Source organism: Pseudophryne corroboree, chromosome 2 (assembly GCF_028390025.1).
Source record: "Pseudophryne corroboree isolate aPseCor3 chromosome 2, aPseCor3.hap2, whole genome shotgun sequence".
Taxonomy (NCBI): domain Eukaryota; kingdom Metazoa; phylum Chordata; class Amphibia; order Anura; family Myobatrachidae; genus Pseudophryne; species Pseudophryne corroboree.
In genome coordinates this window covers 841,185,176-841,211,199 of record NC_086445.1, presented here as the reverse complement: position 1 = coordinate 841,211,199, position 26,024 = coordinate 841,185,176, and the positions used below count along the sequence as shown (strand labels likewise).

The 26,024-nt window shown below is 43.9% G+C and overlaps 1 protein-coding gene across 1 annotated transcript in view; it reads right to left on the bottom strand.

Moving 5' to 3' along the window:
• The window catches only part of PHEX (phosphate regulating endopeptidase X-linked), a 433,913-nt gene that overhangs the window by 342,753 nt on the left and 65,136 nt on the right, over positions 1 to 26,024 (bottom strand). The window contains exon 2 of the mRNA XM_063955773.1: positions 173 to 238. Coding sequence (XP_063811843.1) covers positions 173 to 238 — 66 coding nt within the window. The remainder of the gene's footprint in view (positions 1 to 172; positions 239 to 26,024) is intronic.

The window sequence follows — 26,024 nt, the reverse complement described above, 5'->3', positions numbered from 1 at the left end:
TCGTTAAAAAAAAAAAAAAAAAACAGTAACAGCCAAAAGCAAGTTTTAACTCATCATTAAAAAGTCCATCAGTAGCACATAGGAAATGAAGCAGTTATAATACCATAGCAGTTACATGCCAAATTTGTTGAAGGGATTATATATTATATAGTATGTTGCTGTTCAATCTTACCAGCTTCAATGCATTCTGGAGTTAAACAAAATTTCTCCTTGTGGAAGTGAATAAGTCCTTGAGTTACTGTTAAAAAAAAGAGACAGATTTACATTAGTTATTACCATCATGATATTTAGCAGAGAGCTGCTTTCTGTACAATACAAATACCTGCTTTGTTCATAGAACTGTAAGAGAAAGAACATTTCCTTTTATGGTAATCACCATGGATACCATAATCTGGTACCCCATTATTGCATACAGATGTTTTTCATGTTCTATTCATTCGTAACTGAGAGAGATCGATTTACGTTTGACTCTTTAATATAAACATCAGGTTTTTTTTGCATATTTAAACCTTAAAGGTAAAGTGGTATTGGGTTACACTATGTTTTATCATACTTTGTAAAGAAAATAAAAAGATGCAGGGACATTAGTTAGAATAACAGCATTCCAAACCTTAGCCAATGTGTTTGTCTTGTATTAATGAGCAGTTCCCTACGTATCTGACTTGGCTGAACAACTTTCTGCAATCTCCAAGTAATGAGAAAAAATAAAATTCAAGTATAATACAAAGGGCAGGATGTATCAAACATTGCACTTTCAATGTGACACATCACGCCATTGATTGCATGCAAAGCAACGTTTAGTAACACCGTTTGCATGTACAATTGTGATTAAAATCCAAAAGGACCAAATACCACTTTGAATATCTACAAAAATCAAGCTTCATACACTCCCTAACCAGATCACACAAAAAGACATTTTCATCCTCTATGCTTTGTTGGCCAGTCAAACCGCTGGATTAAGAACCCATTTGAACAAACTTTGGAAACTGATCTAGGCGTATGTCTAGGTGGGTATCCGGTCTCTAGGTCGACCACTATTGGTCGACAGTAACTAGGTCGACAGGTCCTGTAGGTCGACATGTTCTAGATCGACAGCTCAAAAGGTCGACATGAGTTTTTCAAATTTTTAAAAAAAACTTTTTCATACTTAACGATCCACGCGGACTACGATTGAGAATAGTAACCTGAAGTCCGAAGCATGGCGAGCAAAGCGAGCTATGCGAGGGGACACAGTGCACTAATTGGGGTTCACTGTACGGAGAAAATAACACAAAAAAACTTAAAGACATACAGACCTTGTCGACCTAGCATCCCTGTCGATCTAGTTACTGACGACCAATAGTGGTCAACTTAGACACTGTCGACCTAGTTACTGTCGACCCTCCATACCACACCTGTGATGAGGTGATGAAGATTGGTCTGACATTTGGCAATGGGTGGCTAAATCCTTTATAAACACTAATGTTAAGCAGAGATGAGCAGACTCGGTTCTCCGAGAACCAAGCCCACCCCTACTTTCGGGATCTGAGGGAAGTCGAGCTGCATTTCACAGCAGATGCCGGACAGGGAGCATATCTACTAGACTGCCAGGGCATTATGGACAGGGAGCACATTCACTAGACTGCTAGGGCATTATATTAATCCTTCACTGGTGCACTACACTGCCCATAGTTCCTCTTAAATAATATAGGGCGGCATTATTTATTTTTAATACCAGTAACCATTACATTAACACTTTATTGGTGCACAGTCACACTAGTGCTGTTACTGCCTTCAGTGGAGCCCGGAGCTCCTAATACAGGGGCAGATTAATAAACCCTTGCTACACAGTGGGGGGGGGGGGGGGGGGGGGTTGTCTCACACTGCCCGTAGTGCTGCCAGAGCTCTTAATACAGGAACAGCATTAAAGCTTGGTGCACACTGGTGTTCTTTTTTTTGTCACCACAGTGCAGCATTAACCCTTCATTGGTGCACACTGATGTGTGCCACCATTACTATAATAAGTGCAGCAGTGCATAAATAAAATAAATCTAAAAATGTAAAAAAAATAAAAGGTTGGGTTTTTTTGCAACTTACGTACCCCGCTGTGTTTGTTCACACCTTCACATAAATATAAGTGCAGAAATGCATGAATTGTCAGTCATTTTAACAAAAAGTTATATAAAAATTGTTAATTTGTTTCTACAACTGGCGTGTGCTTTACTGTACACCACTATGTTTGTTCACAACTTCACATAAACATAAGCGCTAAGTCCGCAGTGGCATGTAAGTCATTTAAAAAAAGTAAAAAATTGTTCATTTGTTTGTACAACTGTTGTGTGCTGTACAGTAACCCACCAAGTGTATTCACAACTTCACATATAAGTGCTAAATGCATGACTTGTCATTCATTTGAGAAAAGTAACATAAAAATAGTTAATTTGTTTGTACAACTGGTGTGTGCTGTACTGTGCCCCACTACTTTTTTTCAGAGCTTCACATAAACATAAGCTCTGAGTCCACAGTGATTTGCCAGTGTTTAAAAAGTTTTATACTTTTTCTTTTGTTTGTACAACTGGTGTGTACTTTACTGTACCCCACTATGTTTGTTCACAACTTCACATAAATATAAGTGATGAGTTCACAGTGACTTGTAAGTCTATTTTTTTTAAAGTAAAATAAAAATCATTAATTTGTTTGTACAAGTGGTGTGTGCTGAGTTCATCGATATGGATAATGACAATGATCAGTTGAGAGAAGAGCAGGAGCAAAAACTAAATACAGCGCTGCCACCAGTCATGATGATAATAGTCCTTCAACGTCATCTACTAAAGTAAATACCCAAGTGCATAGAGGGTTTAGGTCAGGGCATCTGAAAAAAACCCTATATATTTTACAGTAGTAAAGAAAATAACACCTCTAAAAAACAGGATTTTAATACCTACCGGTAATTCCTTTTCTCCTAGTCCGTAGAGGATGCTAGGGTCCACTTCAGTACCATGGGGTATAGACAGTTCCGCAGGATTCATGGGCACTTTTAGACTTTTCTAGAGTGTGAACTGGCTCCTCCCTCTATGCCCCTCCTCCAGACCTCAGTATAGGAACTGTGCCCAGGGAGACGGACATTTCGAGGAAAGGATTTACTTTAACTGTGAGATTCACACCAGCTCACACTTCAACCATGCCGCACAACATGGCATTCAACATAACACATGCCAGCGGGCATGAACTATTGCAGCAACATGCTGAAAATAATTGTAACACAACACCTGTGTAACTACAACAAACTAACTACTGCAGGTAAAGTACGCACTGAGTCGGGTGCCCAGCATCCTCTACGGACTAGGAGAAAAGGATTTACCGGTAGGTATTAAAATCCTGTTTTCTCATACGTCCTAGAGGATGCTGGGGTCCACTTCAGTACCATGGGGTTATACCAAAGCTCCAGTACGGGCGGGAGAGTGCGGATGACCCTGCAGCACCGATTGACCAAACTTGAGGTCCTCATCGGCCAAGGTATCAAACTTGTAAAACTTAGCAAACATGTTTGCCCCTGACCAAGTTGCTGCTCAGCAAAGTTGTAACGCCGAGACACCCCGGGCAGCCGCTCAGGATGAGCCCACCTTTCTAGTAGAATGGGCATTCACCAAATTCAGTAACAGCAATCCTGCCGTGGAATGAGCATGCTGAATCGTACCTCTGATCCAGCGCGCAATGATCTGCTTAGAAGCAGGACACCCAATCTTGTTGGGAGCATACAGGACAAACAGAGCCTCTGTTTTCCATATCCGAGCCGTTCTTGTGACATAAATTTTCAAAGCTCTGACCACATCCAGAGACTTTGATGCAGCGAAGGTGTCAGTAGCCACTGGCACCACAATAGGTTGGTTTATATGGAACGAGGAAACCACCTTTGGAAGAAATTGTTGACGAGTTCGCAACTCAGCCCTATCTTCATGGAAGATTAAGTAAGGGCTCTTGTGAGACAAGGCCCCTAACTCAGACACCCTCCTTGCGGATGCCAAGGCCAACAGCATGACCACTTTCCAAGTGAGAAACTTCAATTCTATCTCCTGTAGAGGTTCAAACCAATCCGATTGAAGGAACTGCAACACCACGTTAAGATCCCATGGTGCCAGAGGGGGCACAAATGGAGGTTAGATGTGCAGAACCCCTTTCATGAACGTCTGAACTTCTGGAAGGGAGGCCTATTATTTCTGAAAGAAAACTGATAAGGCCGAAATCTGGACCTTGATTGAACCCAATCGTAAGCCTGCATCCACACCCGCCTGTAGAAAATGGAGAAAACGTACTAACTGAAACTCTTCCGTTGGAGCCTTCTTGGATTCACACCAAGACACATATTTTCTCCAAATACGGTGGTAATGCTTAGACGTTACTCATTTCCTGGCCTGAATAAGTGTGGGAATAACTTCTTTTGGAATACCCTTTCGGGCTAGGATCCGGCGCTCAACACCCATGCCGTCAAACGTAGCCACGGTAAGTCTTGATACACGCACGGCCCCTGCTGCAGCAGGTCCTCGCGAAGTGGAAGAGGCTGAGGATCTTCTATGAGTAACTCCTAAAGATCTGGATACCAAGCCCTCTTTGGCCATTCTTTGACAATGAGGATTGCTCGAACCCTTGTTCTTCTTATGATCTTGAGAACTTTTGGAATTAGCGGAAGTGGAGGGAAGACATACACCGACCGAAACACCCACTGGGTCACCAGTGCATCCACTGCTATTGCTTGAGGGTCTCTCGACCTGGAACAATATCTCTGAAGCTTCTTGTTGAGACGAGATGCCATCATGTCTACTTGAGGAACTCCCCAAAGACCTGTCACCTCCGTGAAGACTTCTTGGTGGAGGCCCCATTCTCCTGGATGGAGATGGTGTCTGCTGAGGAAGTCTGCTTCCCAGTTGTCCACTCCCGGAATGAAGATTGCCGACACAGCTCTTGCATGTCTTTCTGCCCAGAGGAGGATCTTTGTCACCTCTACCATTGCCGCTCTGCTTTTCGTTCCGACCTGACGGTTTAGGTACGCTACTGTTGTTACATTGTCTGACTGGATCTGTACGGGTTGATCTTGAAGAAGATGCGCCGCTTGTAGAAGGCCGTTGTAAATGTCTCTCAACTCCAGAACGTTTATGTGAAGACAGGTTTCTTGACTTGACCATCTTCCTTGGAAGCTTTCCCCCTGTGTGACTGCTCCCCAGCCTCGGAGACTTGCATCCGTGGTTACTAGGACCCAGTCCTGAATCCCGAACCTGCGTCCTTCCAGGAGGTGAGAACTGTGCAGCCACTACAGGAGCGAAATTCTGGCTTTGGATGACAGGATTATCCTCTGGTGCATGTGTAGGTGGGATTCGGACCACTTGTCTAACAGGTCCCACTGGAATACTCTGGCATGGAATCCTCCAAACTCTATGGCCTCGTAGGCCGCTACCATCTTTCCCAACAACCGAATGCATTGATGAATCGACACTCTTGTTGGTCTCAGAATTTGTTTGACCATTCTCTGGATTTCCAGAGCTTTCTCTACTGGAAGAAATACCCTCTGTACTTCTGTGTCCAGTATCATTCACAGAAAGGACAATCTTGTCGTCGGTTCCAGCTGTGACTTTTTTTGTTCCAACGTGTTGTTGAAGTACTGTCAGGGAGAGTGCAATGTTCTGCACCAACCTTTTCCTGGACCTCGCTTTTATCAGGAGATCATCCAGGTAAGGAATTATATTGACTCCTTTCTGTCGAAGGAGGACCATCATTTCCACCATCACCTTGGTGAACACCCTCGGTGCCATGGAAAGTCCAAACGGCAACGTCTGAAATTGGTAATGACAATCCTGTATCACGAATCTCAGATAAGCCTGATGCGGAGGATAAATGGGAACATGTAAGTATGCATCCTTTATGTCCACTGACACCATGAAATCCCCTTCCTCCAGACTGGAAATCACTACCCTCAGAGATTCCATCTTGAACTTGAACCTTTTTAGGTAGAGATTCAGAGATTCAGAGACTTCAGGTTTTAGAATCAGTCTGACCGAGCCGTTCGACTTCGGAACTACGAAGAGGCTTGAATAAAACCCTTCTCCCTGTTGTGACAAGGGAACCAGGACAATGACTTGATCCTGACATAGTTTTTGTATTGCGGCTGCTACTACTTCCCTGTCTGGGAAAGAAGTTGGTAAGGCCGATTTGAAAAATCGGCATGGGGGAACGTCTTGAAACTCCAGTTTGTACCCAAGGGACACTATTTGTAAGACCCACGGGTCCAGGCCAGATTGAACCCAGAACTGACTGAAAAGTTTTAGACATGCCCCCACCTGAGCGGACTCCCGCAAGGGAGCCCTAGCGTCATGCTGCAGATTTGGCAGAAGCAGGTGTTGATTTCTGCTCCTGTGATCCTGGAGACGCTGTGGACTTTTTTCCTCTTCCCCTTCCTCTACCTGCAAAGAAAGGGGAACCTTTACCCTTTTTGTATTTATTGGGCCGAAAGGACTGCATCTGAGAGTGATGTGTCTTTTTCGCCGGCGCAGGAGCATAAGGCAAGAATTTCAACTTACCTGCGGTAGCCGCAAAGACTAAAGCATACAGCCCATCTCCAAACAAGGCCTCACCTTTATACGGGAGAGCCTCCATATTCCTTTTGGAATCTGCATCAGCATTCCATTGGCGAATCCCCAACGCCCTTCGAGCTGAGATTGTCATGGTAGCGGCTTTTGATCCCAAGAGCCCAATATCTTTCATGGCTTCTAGCATGTACGCAGCAGCGTCTTTGATATGACCTAACGTTAGGAGAATCTCGTCTCTATCTATTGTGTCAATTTCTGATGACAAGTTTTCTGACCACTTTTCAATAGCACTACTCACCCACCCACAGGCAATGGTAGGCCTGAGTAGTGTCCCATTGGCCACATAAATAGATTTTAACGTAGTCTCTAACTTGCGGTCTGCCGGCTCCTTTAGTGAAGCCGTCCCAGGTGCCGGAAGAATCGCCTTTTTTGTTAAACGTGACAGGGTACTGTCTAAAATGGGGGGGTGACTCCCACTTTTTCCTGTCCTCTGCCGGGAAAGGATAAGCAACCTGAATTCTTTTGGGAACCTGAAATTTCTTTTCAGGGTTTGCCCAGACTCCCTCAAAGAGAGTGTTCAGCTCATGAGAAGGTGGAAAAGTTACATTAATTTTCTTTTCCTTATAAAAATAAGCCTTCTCCTGAGGTAAAGAAGGGGCCTCTGTAACTTCTAAGACCTCCTTTATAGGAACTAGAGATGTGCACCGGACATTTTTCGGGTTTTGTGTTTTGGTTTTGGATTCGGTTCCGCGGCCGTGTTTTGGATTTGGACGTGTTTTGGCAAAACCTCCCTGAAATTTTTTTGTCGGATTCGGGTGTGTTTTGGATTCGGGTGGGTTTTTTTTTCAAAAACCCCTTAAAAACAGCTTAAATCATAGAATTTGGGGGTAATTTTGATCCCATAGTATTATTAACCTCAAAAACCATAATTTCCACTCATTTCCAGTCTATTCTGAACACCTCACACCTCACAATATTATTTTTAGTCCTAAAATTTGCACCGAGGTCACTGGATGACTAAGCTAAGCGACCCAAGTGGCCGACACAAACACCTGGCCCATCTAGGAGTGGCACTGCAGTGTCAGACAGGATGGCACTTAAAAAAAAGTCCCCAAACAGCACATGATGCAAAGAAAAAAAGAGGTGCACCAAGGTCGCTGGATGGCTAAGCTAAGTGACCCAAGTGGCCGGCACAAACACCTGGCCCATCTTGGAGTGGCACTGCAGTGTCAGACAGGATGGCACTTAAAAAAATTGTCTCCAAACAGCACATGATGCAAAGAAAAAAAGAGGTGCATCAAGGTCGCTGGATGTCTAAGCTAAGTGACACAAGTGGCCGGCATCACATGATGCAGAGATAAATAAAAAAAGAGGTGCAAGATGGAATTGTCCTTGGGCCCTCCCACCCACCCTTATGTTTTATAAACAGGACATGCACACTTTAACAAACCCATCATTTCAGTGACAGGGTCTGCCACACAACTGTGACTGAAATGATTGGTTGGTTTGGGCCCCTACCAAAAAAGAAGCAATCAATCTCTCCTTGCACAAACTGCAAGATGTCCACCTCCTCCTCCTCATCCGATTCCTGACCCCTTTCACTGTGTACATCCCCCTTCTCCAAATTGCCTCTTTTTCCTGCCAGTATACGTACGGACTGTCTGACGTGCCTACTTGGATGCGGTCACTCATATAATCCTCCACCATTCTTTCAATGGTGACAGAATCATATGCAGTGACAGTAGACGACATGTCAGTAATCGTTGGCAGGTCCTTTAGTCCGGACCAGATGTCAGCACTCACTCCAGACTGCCCTGCATCACCGCCAGTGGGTGGGCTCGGAATTCTTAGCCTTTTCCTCGCAGCCCCAGTTGCGGGAGAATGTGAAGGAGGAGCTGTTGATGGGTCACATTCCGCTTGACTTGGCAAGTGTCTCACCAGCAGGTCTTTGCACCTCTGCAGTCTTGTGTCTGCCGGAAAGAGAGATACAACGTAGGCTTTAAACCTAGGATCGAGCACGGTGGCCAAAATGTAGTGCTCTGATTTCAACAGATTGACCACCCGTGAATCCTGGTTAAGCAAATGAAGGGCTCCATCCACAAGTCCCACATGCCTAGCGGAGTTGCTCCATTTTAGCTCCTCCTTCAATCTCTCCAGCTTCTTCTGCAAAAGCCTGATGAGGGGAATGACCTGACTCAGGCTGGCAGTGTCTGAACTGACTTCACGTGTGGCAAGTTCAAAGGGTTGCAGAACCTTGCACAACGTTGAAATCATTCTCCACTGCGCTTGAGTCAGGTGCATTCCCCATCCTTTGCCTATATCGTAGGCAGATGTATAGGCTTGCATGGCCTTTTGCTGCTCCTCCATCCTCTGAAGCATATAGAGGGTTGAATTCCACCTCGTTACCACCTCTTGCTTCAGATGATAGCGGGGCAGGTTCAGGAGTGTTTGCTGGTGCTCCAGTCTTCGGCACGCAGTGGCTGAATGCCGAAAGTGGCCTGCAATTCTTCGGGCCACCGACAGCATATCTTGCACGCCCCTGTCGTTTTAAAAAAAAATCTGCATCACCAAATTCAATGTATGTGCAAAACATGGGACGTGCTGGAATTTGCCCACATGTAATGCACGCACAATATTGGTGGCGTTGTCCGATGTCACAAATCCCCAGGAGAGTCCAATTGGGGTAAGCCATTCTGCGATGATGTTCCTCAGTTTCCGTAAGAGGTTGTCAGCTGTGTGCCTCTCATGGAAAGCGGTGATACAAAGCGTAGCCTGCCTAGGAACGAGTTGGCGTTTGCGAGATGCTGCTACTGGTGCTGCCGCTGCTGTTCTTGCTGCGGGAGGCAATACATCTACCCAGTGGGCTGTCAGTCATATAGCCCTGAGTCTGCCCTGCTCCACTTGTCCACATGTCCGTGGTTAAGTGGACATTGGGTGCAACTGCATTTTTTAGGACACTGGTGACTCTTTTTCTGACGTCTGTGTACATTCTCAGTATCGCCTGCCTAGAGAAATGGAACCTAGATGGTATTTGGTACCGGGGACATAGTACCTCAATCAATTCTCTAATTCCCTGTGAATTAACGGTGGATACCAGACACACGTTTAACACCACCGCAGCTGCCAAGACCTGAGTTATCCATTTTGCAGCAGGATGACTGCTGTGATATTTCATCTTCCTCGCAAAGGACTGTTGGACAGTCAATTGCTAACTGGAAGTAGTACAAGTGGTCTTCCGACCTCCCTTCTGGGATAACGATTGACTCCCAGCAGCAACAACAGCAGCGCCAGCAGCAGTAGGTGTTACATTCAAGGATTCATCAGAGGAATCCCAGTTAGGAGACTTGCCAGTGACATGGCCTGCAGGACTATTGGCGTTCCTGTCTAAGGAGGAAATTGACAGTGTGGTTTGCAGGAGCTTGGGTACAAGAGGTAGGGATTTAGTTGTCAGTGGACTGCTTCCGCTGTCACCCAAAGTTTTTGAACTTGTCAATGACTTCTGATGAATGCGCTCCAGGTGACGTATAAGGGAGGATGTTCCTAGGTGGTTAATGTCCTTACCCCTACTTATTACAGCTTTCTGTTGAAATAATTCCACACCGAAGAGGTGATTTTTTTATTTTTATTTGACCAGGCATGTCAATGGCAGTATTCGTCCCACGGACAACAGGTGTCTCCCCGGGTGCCTGACTTAAACAAACCACCTCACCATCAGAATCCTCCTTGTCAATTTCCTCCTCAGCGCCAGCAAAACCCATATCCTCATCCTGGTGTACTTCAACAGTGACATCTTCAATTTGACTATCAGGAACTAGACTGCGGGTGCTCCTTCCAGCACTTGCAGGGGGCGTGCAAATAGTGGGAGGCGCCACCTCCTCCCGTCCAGTGTTGGGAAGGTCAGGCATCGCAACCAACACAATTGGACTCTCCTTGGGGATTTGTGATTTAGAAGAACGTACAGTTCTTTGCTGTGCTTTTGCCAGCTTAAGTCTTTTCATTTTTATAGCGGGAGGATGAGTGCTTCCATCCTCATGTGAAGCTGAACCACTAGCCATGAACATAGGACAGGGCCTCAGCCGTTCCTTGCCACTCCGTTTCGTAAATGGCATATTGGCAAGTTTACGCTTCTCATCAGACGCTTTTAATTTTGATTTTTTTGGGTCATTTTACTGAACTTTTGTCTATTGGATTTTACATGCTCTCTAGTATGACATTGGGCATCGGCCTTGGCAGACGACGTTGATAGCATTTCATCATCTCAGCCATGACTAGTGGCAGCAGCTTCAGCACGAGGTGGAAGTGGATCTTGATCTTTCCCTATTTTACCTTCCACATTTTTATTCTCCATTTTTTAATGTGTGGAATTATATGCCAGTAATATATCAATAGCAATGGCCCACTGTACTGTACTATGTATGTATACTGTTGGTCACCAAAATGCTGCACTGTAATACTAGAAGCTATAGAAAAGTATATATATTATTGTATATATATCAGTACAGAGCGGTGTAACTGTGACACATGTGTGTCCTGACAAGCAGTATAGAAGCTATAGAAAATGATTTAAAATTATTGTATATATCAGTACAGAGCGGTGTAACTGTGACACATGTGTGTCCTGACAAGCAGTATAGAAGCTATAGAAAAGTATATATATTACTGTATATCAGTAGTAGTACAGAGCGGTGTAACTGTGACACATGTGTGTCCTGACAAGCAGTATAGAAGCTATAGAAAAGTATATATATTACTGTATATCAGTAGTAGTACAGAGCGGTGTAACTGTGACACATGTGTGTCCTGACAAGCAGTATAGAAGCTATAGAAAAGTATATATATTACTGTATATCAGTAGTAGTACAGAGCGGTGTAACTGTGACACATGTGTGTCCTGACAAGCAGTATAGAAGCTATAGAAAATGATTTAAAATTATTGTATATAATTCAGTACAGAGCGGTGTAACTGTGACACATGTGTGTCCTGACAAGCAGTATAGAAGCTATAGAAAATGATTTAAAATTATTGTATATAATTCAGTACAGAGCGGTGTAACTGTAACACATGTGTGTCCTAACAAGCAGTATAGAAGCTATAGAAAATGATGTAAAATTATTGTATATAATTCAGTACAGAGCGGTGTAACTGTGACTCATGTGTGTCCTGACAAGCAGTATAGAAGCTATAGAAAATGATTTAAAATTATTGTATATAATTCAGTACAGAGCGGTGTAACTGTGACACATGTGTGTCCTGACAAGCAGTATAGAAGCTATAGAAAATGATTTAAAATTATTGTATATATCAGTACAGAGCGGTGTAACTGTGACACATGTGTGTCCTGACAAGCAGTTAGAAGCTATAGAAAAGTATATATATTACTGAATATTTCAGTACAGAGCAGTGTGACCATGTGTAACTGTGACCATGTGTCCTGACAAGTAGTATAGAGGCTATAGAAAAGTATATATATTATTGTATATCAGTACAGAGCGGTGTAACTGTGACCATGTGTCCTGACAAGCAGTATAGAAGCTATAGAAAAGTATATATATTATATACTTGTGGTCCCCAGTTCCCACAATGCAGCACACTGATCAGATATTTGCAGCACACTGAGCACAGATATGACAGATATGGCAGAGAACGTAGATATTTTGAGGACACTGAGCACAGATTATTTGCAGCACACTGAGCACAGATATTTTCAGCACACTGAGCACAGATTATGGAGCTTTTCAGGGAGAGAACGCTGCCACGTCCTCTCCGTTCAATCTCCAAAGCACGATTGAAAATGGCGGCGACGCGCGGCTCCTTATATAGAATACGAATCACGCGAGAATCCGACAGCGGGATGTTGATGTTCGGCCGCGTTCTGGTTAACCGAGCAAGGCAGGAAGATCCGAGGCTGCCTCGGAACCGTGTAAAATGGGTGAAGTTCGGGGGGGTTCGGATCCCGAGGAACCGAACCCGCTCATCTCTAATAGCAACAATCATGTACTGAATGTTTTTCGCTAATTTTGGATCTATTCCCCTGGAATCACTAGTGTCGACACAGGAATCAGAGTCCGTGTCGGTATCAGTTTGTACTATTTGTGCAAATTACCTCTTATGTGACCCAGAGAGATCCCTTGTGGATGAAAGGGCAGAACTATTAAAAATCACATCTTCCACAGATTTTCTCCAGGTTTCTGCATGAGACTCAGACTTATCCAATCTCTTACTGATATGATTCACACTATCACGTAATTCTTTCACCCATTCAGGCTCGTGTTGTGCCGGCAGCGCCACCACATTACAACTCTGTGTCCCTAAAATGCCTCCCTCAGGGGAAGAGCTCCCTGCCTCAGACATGTCACACACGTGCACAAACACATCACAGACACACCGGGACTTATAGTGGACAGACCCACAGTAAAATCTGTCAGAAGGACACAGAGAAGATTTGCTAGTTCACAACTCAGCGCTAGTGATAAAATCCCTGTGTAATATAAAATGTCCACAGAGACCTGTAGCGCTTTTATAATGCCAAATTTAAAATACAGTACCAATTTACACTGTGCCCCCCCCTTATTTGCACCCCGATACTTGGTTCAGAAGTGGTGGAGGACCAGCGTTTTCTTCCCCTGTTCAGCTTGCTTGGAGAAAATGGCACTGAGCAGTATGCTGGCTGACTGAGGAGGAAGCCCCGCCCCCTGTAATGGCGCTTTTCCCCTCAGACTTTTTCACTGAAATATTTATACTGGTGGGGGTGTAGGCTTGTGCCATGACCCAATATGCTACTTTTTGCCAGTTAGAATAGGTTTTCATGCTTCCCAGGGTGTGCCTCCCCCCGCCCACCCCCCACCCCCACCCCCCACGCACCCTACTGTGTGCTGTGTATGGATAGCATGGCCGCGCAGCATTCCCGCTCGCTGCGCAGTACCTTGAGCAATCACAATGAACGGCGGTCCCTCTTGCAGATCTCCGGTTATAATACTCACGCATCTTCTGACTTCTGGCTCTGTTAGGGGGGTGACGGCGTGCTGTGGGAGTGAGCGCATAGCCGCAGCTAGTGTTCAGTACCCTTCAGGAGCTTATGGTGTCCGGTCAGCAAGAAGCAGAGCCGTGAAACTCTTTAGGAAGTTGGTTCCTACTTCTTCCCCCTAAGTCCCACGAGGCAGGGAGACTGTTGCCAGCAGTCTCCCTGAAAATAAAAAACCTAACAAAGTCTTTCAGTGAAACTCAGTAGAGCTCCACTGGAGTACGACCAGTCAACCTGGGCACATTTTCTAAACTGAGGTCTGGAGGAGGGGCATAGAGGGAGGAGCCAGTTCACACTCTAGAAAAGTTTTAAAGTGCCCATGGCTCCTGCGGAACCGTCTATACCCCATGGTACTGAAGTGGACCCCAGCATCCTCTAGGACGTATGAGAAAAGTGAATGTTTACTACAGAAAAGCATAAAATTGCCAACATGCCATATATCACACACAGTGGCAAGGAAATGCTCAGGCCTTGGCCTTTATTTACGAGTGGTGGTTCTGCAACTGTCAGTGAGGCATCTTCTTCCTCTCATGATGCTGCAAGTTCTACTCACTCAGAGTGTAGAAAAGGTGTTGAAAAAATGAAAACTGGAAAATTAGTACTGATAAAAACACTAAGGCAGTAGAACAAACTGTTTTCATCACAGCCGGGAACCTTGTCAGCGATCAGCATAGGAGGCTACTTCCTCAAAATGTGGAAAAGATGATGTTAATCAAAATGATTGCATATTCCATGAGGAAGACCTTTACCGGCAATTACATTAAAGTACAAATACTTCTGTAATGGTGGATTTCAGCAGATATGAATTAATATTGTGTAAATATGATGTAAACTGTGATGTTAGTGTATTAGAATGCTTAATATTTGTAGACACTCCCTTACTAATCTGTGTAAGCCTAAATCTTCAGTGATGGTCCCTAGGACCAGGGGGATGCTGGGAAGTGGGTGGTCCAGTGTGCAGTGTGCTTGGAGTTGGTGATGGAATAAACAGCACAGCAGTGAACTCACATGTCTCTGTGTCCTGATGACAGGATTTACAAACAAGTGAAAAAAACATGGTGTCAGAAGAAGTTTAACTTGGACTGCTAGTGCTCTCAGAGTGTGAAAGAATCCTGCAGCAGTCTGTCAGGCTGTGATAATCAGTGTCTGCAAAGCCTGCCGTGTGCTCCTCTCTTCAAACAGTGAGTAACCATGGATAAAGTAGCTCCTCCAACCGGCATGCTGATGTCTGGTAACTTGTCTGAAAACTGGAAAAGATTTAAGCAAAGGTTTAATATATATCTTGCTGCATGAGGAGCTGATACAGAGGCTGACAAAACGAAGGCATCCATTTTCCTCCATGTGATAGGAGAGGATGTGCTGGACATTTATAATAGTTTTCAGTTTGATGAGGGGCAGAATATGGTGCTATCTTCTATAATGCAAAAGTTTGAAGATTACTTTGTGCCAAGGAAAAATGTGACATATGAAAGATATAAGTTTTTCACATGTGATCAGAAGTCTGGAGATGGATTTGATCAGTATGTTACAGAGCTGCAATCACTCAGTAAAAACTGTGAGTTTGGTGATTTAAGGATTCACTGATTAGAGATCGTATTGTCTGTGGAATACCTGATAATGGACTCAGAGAGAGATTGCTGAGAGAGCAAGGCCTAACACTAGACAAGGCAGTGACTATGTAGATCTGCAGAAATAACTAGATTTCAAGCCAAAAAGTTACACAAGGACGTTGATGCTGCTGTACATGTAGTGCAGAACACAGAGCTAAGCAAACCTCCATTCTCAAGAATGAAGCAGTCTAAGCCACAGTCTAATAAGGAATTGTGTAGTAGATGTGGAAATGCTCACAATCCTAAAATGTGCCCTGCTTATGGTAAAACCTGCATGAAATGTGGTAGACTTAATCACTTTGCCAAGTGCTGTAAAATGAAAAGGGAAATAACCACAGTGCATGCTGTTAAACAAACAGAGGAATTCTTTGTGGATTGCATTGAACTTTGCAGTGCAGATAAGAAAGAATGGATTGTCCCTTTAACTGTGAACGAGATTGTCATTCCCTTTAAGCTTGATACTGGCGCGCAGGTGAATTTAATATCGTTTCAAGACTAGAAGACTTTTAGAGTAAAACCTAAAATTCATCCAGCCAAATTGAAAGTTCCAGGGTACACTGGGGAGGAAATTCCTGTGAAAGGTACATGCTTAGTGACACTGAAATATAAGGGACAACAGTTTAAAACATCTCTACTGATTGTGGATAAAAATGTGCAACCGATTCTAGGATTAAGTTCCTGTGAGAAACTAAGCTTGCTACAGAAAGTTTTTATGGTGACATCACAAGTAGAAGATGACTGCAAATCAATGTTTACAGAATACAGAGACTTGTTTGAAGGTCTAGGTTGTTTGCCTGGAGAGCATAAAATAAATATAGACACACAAGTTTCTTTAGTGATACACCCCTATAGAAAAGTGCCGTTTGCGCTGAGAGAAAAACTGAAACAAGAGTTAAATCGCATAGAAGCCTTGGCTGTGATACAGAAAGTTGATGAGCCTACTGAATGGGTAAGCTCCTTTGTAATTGTTGAAAAGAAAAATGGACAACTCAGAATATGTCTAGACCCCAGAGATTTAAACAAGCTATTTAACGAGAAAATTTCAAACTACCAACAAGAGATGAAATCATGTCGCAATTTGCGGGAGCAAAATGGTTCAGTAAATTGGACGCATCTTCAGGATTCTGGCAAATGAAGCTAGATGAGGCCAGCTCAAAGCTTTGTACATTTAATACACCAGAAGGTCGATACAGATTTCTTCGACTACCATATATTGTCTGCTCCAGAAGTATATCACAAAAAGATACACATGATTTTTGAACATATTCCAGGTGTTGAAACAATGATGGATGACATTATAGTCTGGGGATCTACAAAGGAAGAACATGATTCTAGATTGAGACAAGTAATGGAACTTGTCAAGAAAGTGAATCTAAAGCTAAACAAGGACAAATGTGAATTTGGCGTGAATACACTTACCTTTATGGGCGACGTGGTCTCGGATCAAGGTGTAAAACCAGACCCAAGGAAAATATCAGCCATAGTGAACATGGAACGTCCTAACAACAAAGACAACGTCAGAAGATTCCTAGGAATGATTACTTACTTAGGAAAGTTTATTTCTCAACTCTCTGAACGAACAGCCTCTCTTAGATGGTTGTTGGACAAAGATAACGAGTGGATGTGGTCACATGAACAAGAAGAAAGTTGGCAAAACTTGAAACAGATCATTACAGAGCAACCAGTGTTAAAATTCTTTGATCCTGCGAAAAGAATAAGAATTTCAGCAGATGCTTCGCAATTTGGCCTAGGTTCAGTGCTGTTACAAGAACATGAGGATACATGGCAACCAGTAATCTATGCCTCAAGAGCACTGACAAGTGCTGAAACAAGGTATGCTCAGATAGAAAAAGAACTTCTAGCGATCACATATGCATGTGAGCGATTTCATCAGTTTGTGTATGGTCAAACATTTACAGTGGAAACTGACCACAAGCCATTGGTAGCTATCATGACTAAATCATTACATGACTGTCCCATGAGAATTCAACGAATGCTTATCAGACTACAGAAATATGATGTACACTTGCTGTACTGTCCCAGCAAATACATGTACATTGCTGACACACTTTCTCGTGCTGTGGACAAAAGTGAAGGTTCCAAAAGTCTGATGTGTGAAGAGATAGAAGCCTATGTTAATTTGATCGTAGCTTCTCTACCAGTGTCTCTTGCAAGACAAGAACAGATTAGGAAAGAAACTGAGACAGATGACACAATGAAAGTGTTGAAAGATATCATTCTGAAAGGTTGGCCAGCAGAAAAACATGCGTGCCCGCTGTCTATCCATGATTATTGGATGTACAGTTGTCGATGGTATTATTTACAAAGGCAATAGGTTTGTCATACCTGCACGACTAAGAAAAACTATGCTGTGCAAGATACATGAAGGCCACTTAGGAGAAGAAAAATTTAAGCGGAGAGCGCGTGAAGTTATGTATTGGCCAAGAATGAACCAAGACATAGCACAGACTACAGCTACATGTGAATTATGTCTTACGTATAGACCGAAACAACAAGTCGAGCCACTGAGTCCTCACGCAGTGCCAGAGAGATCGTACCAGAAAGTTGGCGCAGATTTGTTTGATTGTAATGGGAAAACATACATTGTCGTGACTGATTATTACTCTAACTACCGTGAGGTGAAGACACTACATACAACTACTAGTAAAGCCGTAATCAATTGCATGAAGTCAATCTTTGCAAGGCATGGTGTTCCTATAGAAGTGTTCACTGACAATGGTCCTCAGTTTTCCAGTGCTGAATTTAGACAATTTGCTGATGAGTGGGAATTTGTCCATACTACGTCAAGTCCCCACTATCCACGCTCAAATGAGTTGGTGGAAAGTTCAGTAAAAACTGTAAAGAGTCTCATGAAAAAAGCTCAAGAAGGTAAAGAAGATTTCTACAAAAGTCTTTTAATCTAACACAGTACACCTTTACAGAATGGACTTTCTCCTGCACAAATGCTGATGGGAAGGAGGATTAGAGCAAATCTCCTGATACATGATAAACTGCTTAATACACATAACTCAGTGTTGGTCAGACTGAGTAAGGAACGTCAACAGGCGAAACAGAAACTGTTCCATGACAGACGAACAAGACGCTTATCTGATCTAAAATCGGGTGACCAAGTCCGTCTCAGAGATCACGAGAAAGGTATTTGGGTGCAGAAAGGTATTGTGCAAGCACAAGTAGCACCAAGATCTTATACTATACGTACAGAGCATGGAACGGAAGTAAGAAGAAATCGGGTGGATTTAAGATCTCAACCTAACCATAATGAAGACAATATGACTGAAGAATACCCTTAATCTGACATGTATGATGATCCTGATAATGGTGAATAAACCACGATTCTAGAAAGGTCCAACATGGTCGATGAAACACAGACTGTGTGTGAAAGACCCAAAAGGGAAATACGCAGACCTGAGAGACTCATTGAAATGTGTTAGATGATGTTCTTAATATGACGTTGTTAATTGTTGCATTGAAGCGTATAGGGCTTATCTTTAAAGAAAAGAGGATGTGATGTTAGTGTATTAGAATGCTTAATATTTGTAGACACTCCCTTACTAATCTGTGTAAACCTGAATCTTCAGTGATGGTCCCTAGGACCAGGGGGATGCTGGGAAGTGGGTAGTCCAGTGTGCAGTGTGCTTGGAGTTGGTGATGGAATAAACAGCACAGTAGTGAACTCACATGTCTCTGTGTCCTGATGACTGGATTTACAAACATATGAACAAAACATAAACACTGATGAGAGTGAGAGTGAAGATGATAATGACGATGACATCTTGCCACTGTATAGGTCATTGACAGCACTATTAGCTGCTTTAAGCCCATTGGTAGCTTATTTTGTGGAGGCTCAAACAAAGCAAGCAGTTCAGCCACAACAGTGCTTGGTTTATTAAACTGTGTATGTCCTTTTCAATATCCAAGATAAGGATGGGTGGGAGGGCCCATCTTGCACCACTTTTCTTTTCTGCCACTGCTGTTTGGCAATGTTTTATAGATGTGATATAAACTGGTGTGCGTTTGTGTCACTGCTCTGTTGCACATTAACCAGCCAGCTCTCAGCAGCCTTTGGCCTATGCTCAATGAAAACAATATTGTGAGCTGTGAGGTGGTCAAAATTGACTGGACATAAGTGTTATTGAGGTTAATTATACTGCAGGAACAAAAAAGAGACCAAATTATGTGATTTTAGTTGTTTTTATATATTTTTTGATATATATACAGATCCACAACCTAAACACTGGGGTTGGCACGCATCTCTAATGTTAAGGAAAACTCAAAATTTGCCACGTTGGTATATAGTCCCTGTAAAACTACATTCTATATTCCCTTCATCCTTAAACTTCTGTTGGCAACATTATGGACATAGGGGTTCTTATCTACACATGTACTGAGACCATCCTTTGGTCTCCAAATATTGCGATGACATTCCTATTTTATACCCCTTTCAGAATAATCCCAGCTTTAACCCAGCTGGGACCAAGGACACTAAGCATGGATTGAAGCTGTGGTTTCATTACTTACCCCCTTTCAGATCTTGATGTTGGACCCTGGTTATTCCCGAGTCGTCACTGTGCACACCCAAAGATCCTGGTCTTCCGACTTACAGTGGACACTTGTAGATGATGTCATCTTCGAGTGCTACTGTGCCCACCACTGAGTTCCTTTAAGATATGACCAGGGTTATCGTGACCCGAGTAATGAATTTCAACAGGGGTAAACCGAGTCAGTCCCGGGAATAACCCTGGTACTGAGCAAGGTCATAGACCCAGGACATTCGACCCAGGTTGGTCTGTTCAGACATAGCTGAGACCCAAGTTGAGCCACAAGTCTCTGCAATATCCTAGGTCTAAAGGCTATGGCGATCATTCCGAGTTGTTTGCTCGTTGCCATTTTTCGCAACGGAGCGATTAGGTGGAAAATGTGCATGTGCATGGTACGCAGCGCGCATGCGCTTAGTTATTTAACACAAAACTTAGTAGATTTACACAAGCTCAAACGACGTTTTTTCAACGCTCGAGTGATCGTAGTGTGATTGACAGGAAGTGGGTGTTTCTGGGCGGAAACTGGCCGTTTTCAGGGAGTGTGCTAAAAAATGCAGGCGTTCCAGGTAAAAACGCAGGAGTGGCTGGAGAAACGGGGGAGTGGCTGGCCGAACACAGGGCGTGTTTGTGACGTCAAACCAGGAACTAAACGGACTGAGGTGATCGCAATCTAGGAGTAGGTCTGGAGCTACTCAGAAACTGCAAGGAATTATTTAGTAGCAGTTCTGCTAATCTTTCGTTCGCTATTCTGCTAAACTAAGATACACTCCCAGAGGGTGGCGGCCTAGCGTTTGCAATGCTGCTAAAAGCAGCTAGCGAGCGAACAACTCGGAATGACCACCTATGTGCAAAGGTGTATTAGTGGGTGGAATAATTTATTTTGTTCCAATGAAAGAGATCCCTAAAGCACAGAGTAAAATATGTAGTTGCATATACAGTATAATGCAGCTAAACTCCTTATAGCCACAAACTGGAATCAATCTAACGCCCCCTCTATGTCTGCTTATACAATAAAGTTTGGTATTCAGGCTTGGTAAAGTATATTACTGTTAGACAGTGGATCACTCTGCTGTCTGTCTCTGTTACCAGCCCTAGAGGCAGCTTCCCTGCTCTAGTGTTTTCTCTCCTAGTGTCAGCTCAGTGCAGGAGGAGGTTCTTAGTGCACAGTCTGAGAGAGTTCTTCCTGGGAGAGACAACTGCACTGACGTGCAGCTTCTGCTCTCCTCAGTGTGTGACCTTGTCTACCCCACAGCCACACCCTGTGCGTATACAGCCGCATCCTGTGTGTACTGAGACACTGTGTTACCGCTGTACTGCTTCACATGTATACCGTGTGTTCCTGCTGCTGCAGAACTTCTTCTATATACTACAAGCTGTTATCTCTGTTATCTGAATAAACCAATCATTAAGTGCCGTTGTGTGGACTAACATTACCATTCGACACCGCAAAACTCTGCCAACAATTACAGCCCTTCTCTATGACAATATTCACACAATCTGGGTATACTTATTAGACCACTCCCTGGTGATATATACAGTAAATTCACCTATAAAGTTGATTCACTGTTATGTTATTCATGTCACGATTTTGCTCTTTATTATACTCGTCCATTGTGTGCATTAGTTGACGTATGTCTTTTTTTCCTATCCTTTCCCCCTCCCCATTTTTAACCTATACTGAAATAATGTTAAAATGCCAATTAACAACACATACGTGCATAAATGCTAGATTTATGTTATTTATTACAGTGTACTTGTCAGATGCTTTGATATTCTTCTATTCAAAATATTCCTTTTTCTCAGTACAAGTATTGAAAAGTATTGAATGTGTCTACTGTTTGATGTATGTGTTAATAAATAAAGAGAATGTAAAAAAAAAAAAAAAAAGGACAGCTCTTCCGAAAAAAGCTGTTTATTGTGATGAGAGGCGCATGCCACAGGGGGGATCTGGTCTGAAGATCGACAGTGTCTAGGTCGACAATGTTTAGGTCGACCACTATAGGTCGACAGTCACTAGGTCGACATGGATGGAAGGTCGACAGGGTTTCTAGGTCGACATGTGCTAGGTCGACAGGTCTAAAGGTCGACATGAGTTTTTCAAAAAATTTTCTTTTTTTGAATTTTTTCATACTTAACGATCCACGTGGACTACGATTGGAACGGTAAAGTGTGCCGAGCGAAGCGGTAGCGGAGCGAAGGCACCATGCCCGAAGCATGGTGAGCGAAGCGAGCCATGCGAGGGGACGCGGTGCACTAATTTGGGATCCCGGTCACTCTACGAAGAAAACGACAAAAAAAAAATCCTCATGTCGACCTTTAGACCTGTCGACCTAGCACATGTCGACCTAGAAACCCTGTCGACCTTCCATCCATGTCGACCTAGGTACTGTCGACCCATAGTGGTCGACCTAAACATTGTCGACCTAGACACTGTCGATTTGATGAACCACACCCCCACAGGGAACACTGGATGAGATCTTACTAGATCCGTCTTGGGGAATTATGCAATGAGTACATATGGGGAATGCAAGGCCGTAGACAGAAATTTGTGGGAGCCATAGCAACATTTTGAAAGGGTCCTCCTAATACTTCTAGAGAGACAGCTCCCTGCAGCATTTGTTCATTTTCTGCCCTATAATAGCGCCCTAGTTCATTTTCTGAACTGCAGTAGTGCCTTAATGTTATGTTCCATAGCAGTGCCACTAGTTCACATTATGTCAGGTTGTAGGATTGCTAGTACACATTATATAACACAGTTATGACATGAAGTGCACCACTTCATATATGTAACATTATTATGCCCTGCAGTTATTTTTATACAATAAGCAGGTCCAGTCAAGATATATTATAGGACTCAAGGTTGTAAGGGCCCCTGTGTGTCTCCCAATTATGAAAATTGTATATAAGACTTGTAACTTTGACAGGGAAGATGGACCCCTCTCAGCTCTGCACCCCACAGCAGCTGCACCCCCTGCACCTATGGTAGCTATGCCCAAAGGTGGATCCAGGGGCGGGGGACAGGTGGTAAGCATAACAGAAAGGGGACAGCACCCAGTCGGGCAGCCCGAGCCTGGCCAGTTGTGGCTGTGTGTTTGTGTGTGAGGGGAGGTATTGACACTTACGGTATGGTCAGGCTTCGTGGTGTCCTGTGTCACGGGGAGAGACACTGGCACGAGTGGAGGGGCTGAGGTCCAGGGACATGGATGGGAAGGGACAGGAGCTGAGAGGCGGCAACATCTACGGCTGCAACCTGATTACCTAATACAGAGGAATTGCAGCCTGTGGCTGCTGTGGAAGTACAAGACCCAGCATACTCTGTAAGCTCCAGCACCTGGTTGCCCTATTATGTTCCCTAGGAAGGTAAAGAGCATTTGCAAACCACAAAGGGCACATTACATCTAATTTTCTGAGGAGGCTATGAGAACATTAAATGTGTCTGCAGCACATGTGCAGGGCATGCTGTGACTTATAGACCCAGCGTAGTTTCTGGAACCCCCAACACCATGTGATCCACAGACTGCCTAAGCCTGGCCTTATTGTGGTCCCCTCTATAAAGAGCAAATGCAAACCAAACTTTCTCACCCTGTCACCCACCACACCTGTCCCTACAAACTCTCTCGCCCTGTCAGAAACCACACCTGTCCTATGCAAACTCTCTTGCCCTGTCACCCACCACACCTGTCCCACAGACTCTCTCACCTGCCACCCACCACAACCGTCCCCGCAGACTCTCACCCAGTCACCCATCACACCTGTCCATGCAGACTTTCTCACCATGTCACTCACCACGCCTGTCCACACGCAAACTTTCTCATCCTGTTACTCACTCATTACACCTGTCCCCGCGGACTCTCTCACCCTATCACCCACCACATCTGTCCTCGCAGACTCCAAGCATGAGGAACACGAGGGTGTGGCTTGTCTTTGTTGCGAGGCAGCACCCACTTTTTCAGGTCACACGCACTTAAGGTCCCCTGTCATTTCTTCTGGATTCGCCCCTGGCTATGCCCTTGGGGGAATGTGGTTAAACTAACAAAAGCTGCAGCTTTCAGCGTTTTGGACACATTTTGCCTTTAGTATATACCACCCAATGTATTTAACCCCTTAACTGGAGACGTCGCATGTGATGTGACTGCAGCCAGAGGTGCTTCAGTTGGCAAGGTCGCATCACATGCGAACGCACCGCCCCGCTCTTTGCCCCGGCTATAGAAGAGGTGAGCCATTCTGAACTCATCCGACTCCAAAGATACCCCGGCAGAGAGGTGGTGGTCTGTGACTGCCAACATCACTTCCAGAATCGCCCCCCAGAATGCCGTGCGACTGACATTCTGGAGCGCATGCGCCGGACACCAAAGTGCAAAGAGGGATACTTTGGGCCTAATTCCGACCTGATCGCACCCTCTGTTAATTTGCAGAGGTTTGCGATCAGGTAGTCACCACCCAGAGTGAATACTCGCCCCGTGCAAGTCTGGGTAAACCTTGCGAAAATCTCTGTGTAGGCCAGGACCTACCCCTAGAGTGCGATAGAAACAGGCTGATCGGGGCCGGAGCTGATGTCACACACCCTGAAAACGCTCGGGAACGCCTGCATTTTTACTGACACTCCGAGAAAACGGGCAGTTACCACCCCCAAATGCCCGTTTCCTGTCAATCAACTTGCGTACGCCTAGCCATCAAAAAAGACGCTGGATTTTTTCACAGTTTGGCCTCGCGCGTGCATACTACGATCTGTACGCATGAACAGTCTATCGACAATCGTTCGCCTTGTGAATTCGCACAACAGCAATCAGGTCTGAACTAGAACCCTTAGTTCCCCCTCCGAACAAGTACCGTTTGGCTGATCTCTGCAAGTGCTTTTTTTGTTTCTACTGTATTTTAACCTAAAAAATATTCATTTCCAGTCATTTCCAGTCAATTATGACCACCTTATATCTCACAATATTGTTTTCATCTAGTTTAGGCCAAATGCTGCAGCTAGCTGGTTGGTTACTAAGTGACATAGCAGCGGCAAAAACACGCGGCAGTTTATAGCACATCTATGAAATATTACCTATACTGTGACTATACTGAGACGAGTGCTGCACGTAAAGTCACAGTGCAGCATCCAGCTCTCGGCAGGTGACAGCCAGCTGTAGCCACCAGACCTGTAGTTACACCAGTGCCCCCACGGTGCATGTACCCAAACAGAAATGGTTGCTTATGCGTACAAAGAGATTGGGGCATGACAAAGAGTACTGTGTGTCTGCATTGCTGTGATTGGAGAGACAGATTTGTTACACTAATGGTAAAAAATAATAATTCTTCCATATCATCCCACAAGTCAGGCATGAATGTATTGGTACACCCCAGACTGCAGTCACCACATGCCACCTATGTAACCCAGAGCATTATCTACTTTAAAAAATATATACAACACTAACCCTGTAGTCTCTGAGGTAGGATCGGGTGTACAGCATCTGGTCCTAAAATATTGGCTTCCCTCCTAAAGATTGTATGAAAACTTCCTGCAGATTTCTACTACTGTAATTTCACATATATTCTATTTTGCTTTGTGTATCAAGGGTGTAGCTACCATAGGTGCAAGCAGTGCAGCTGCTATGGGGCACGGAGCTGAGAGGGGCCCACCTTCCCTTTCAAAGTTACATGTGTTATATACATTTTTCACCATTGGGTGGTACTTAGGGGTCCTTTCAAACTTTTTCCTTGGGGCCTGCAATATATCTAGGTATGCCCTTGGGCCTAATAAAGAATATAAATAGAGGCGCTCATGAAAAAAATACCACACCAGAATTTCACAGGTCCAATATCAACCAAGGAATCAAATATGTAAATATAAAATATATGTATTTATTAATAATAATGTAAAAATACTATTTCATAATAGATAATTCATAAGTAATATTCCTTATGACTTAGCATGATTTGTAAAATACAGAAATTTAAAAAACACATGAATTTTCTAAGCTTTAATTAATATACTAAGTATCCTTGAAATGTCACTGAACTAAATAATTTGAAAGTTCAAAGAATATGTGTCAGAATGTTGCAGTCTTTTTAGGAACACTGTTGCCACAGCTGCTAGATGTAAATCCTGAATGTATCACAGTGGCTGCACGTATTGAGGATTGTCAGCATAAGTTAATATATGAAATACCTCTCCATAAGGGCTGGTGAACTCGAGCGTCCCCGAGTAAGTCCAAGAATTTGCCCAGTTGGTAGAAACGCTGGAGGGTACGTGTGATGTCTGGATACGTCAGCCGGCTGCAAGGTTTATTC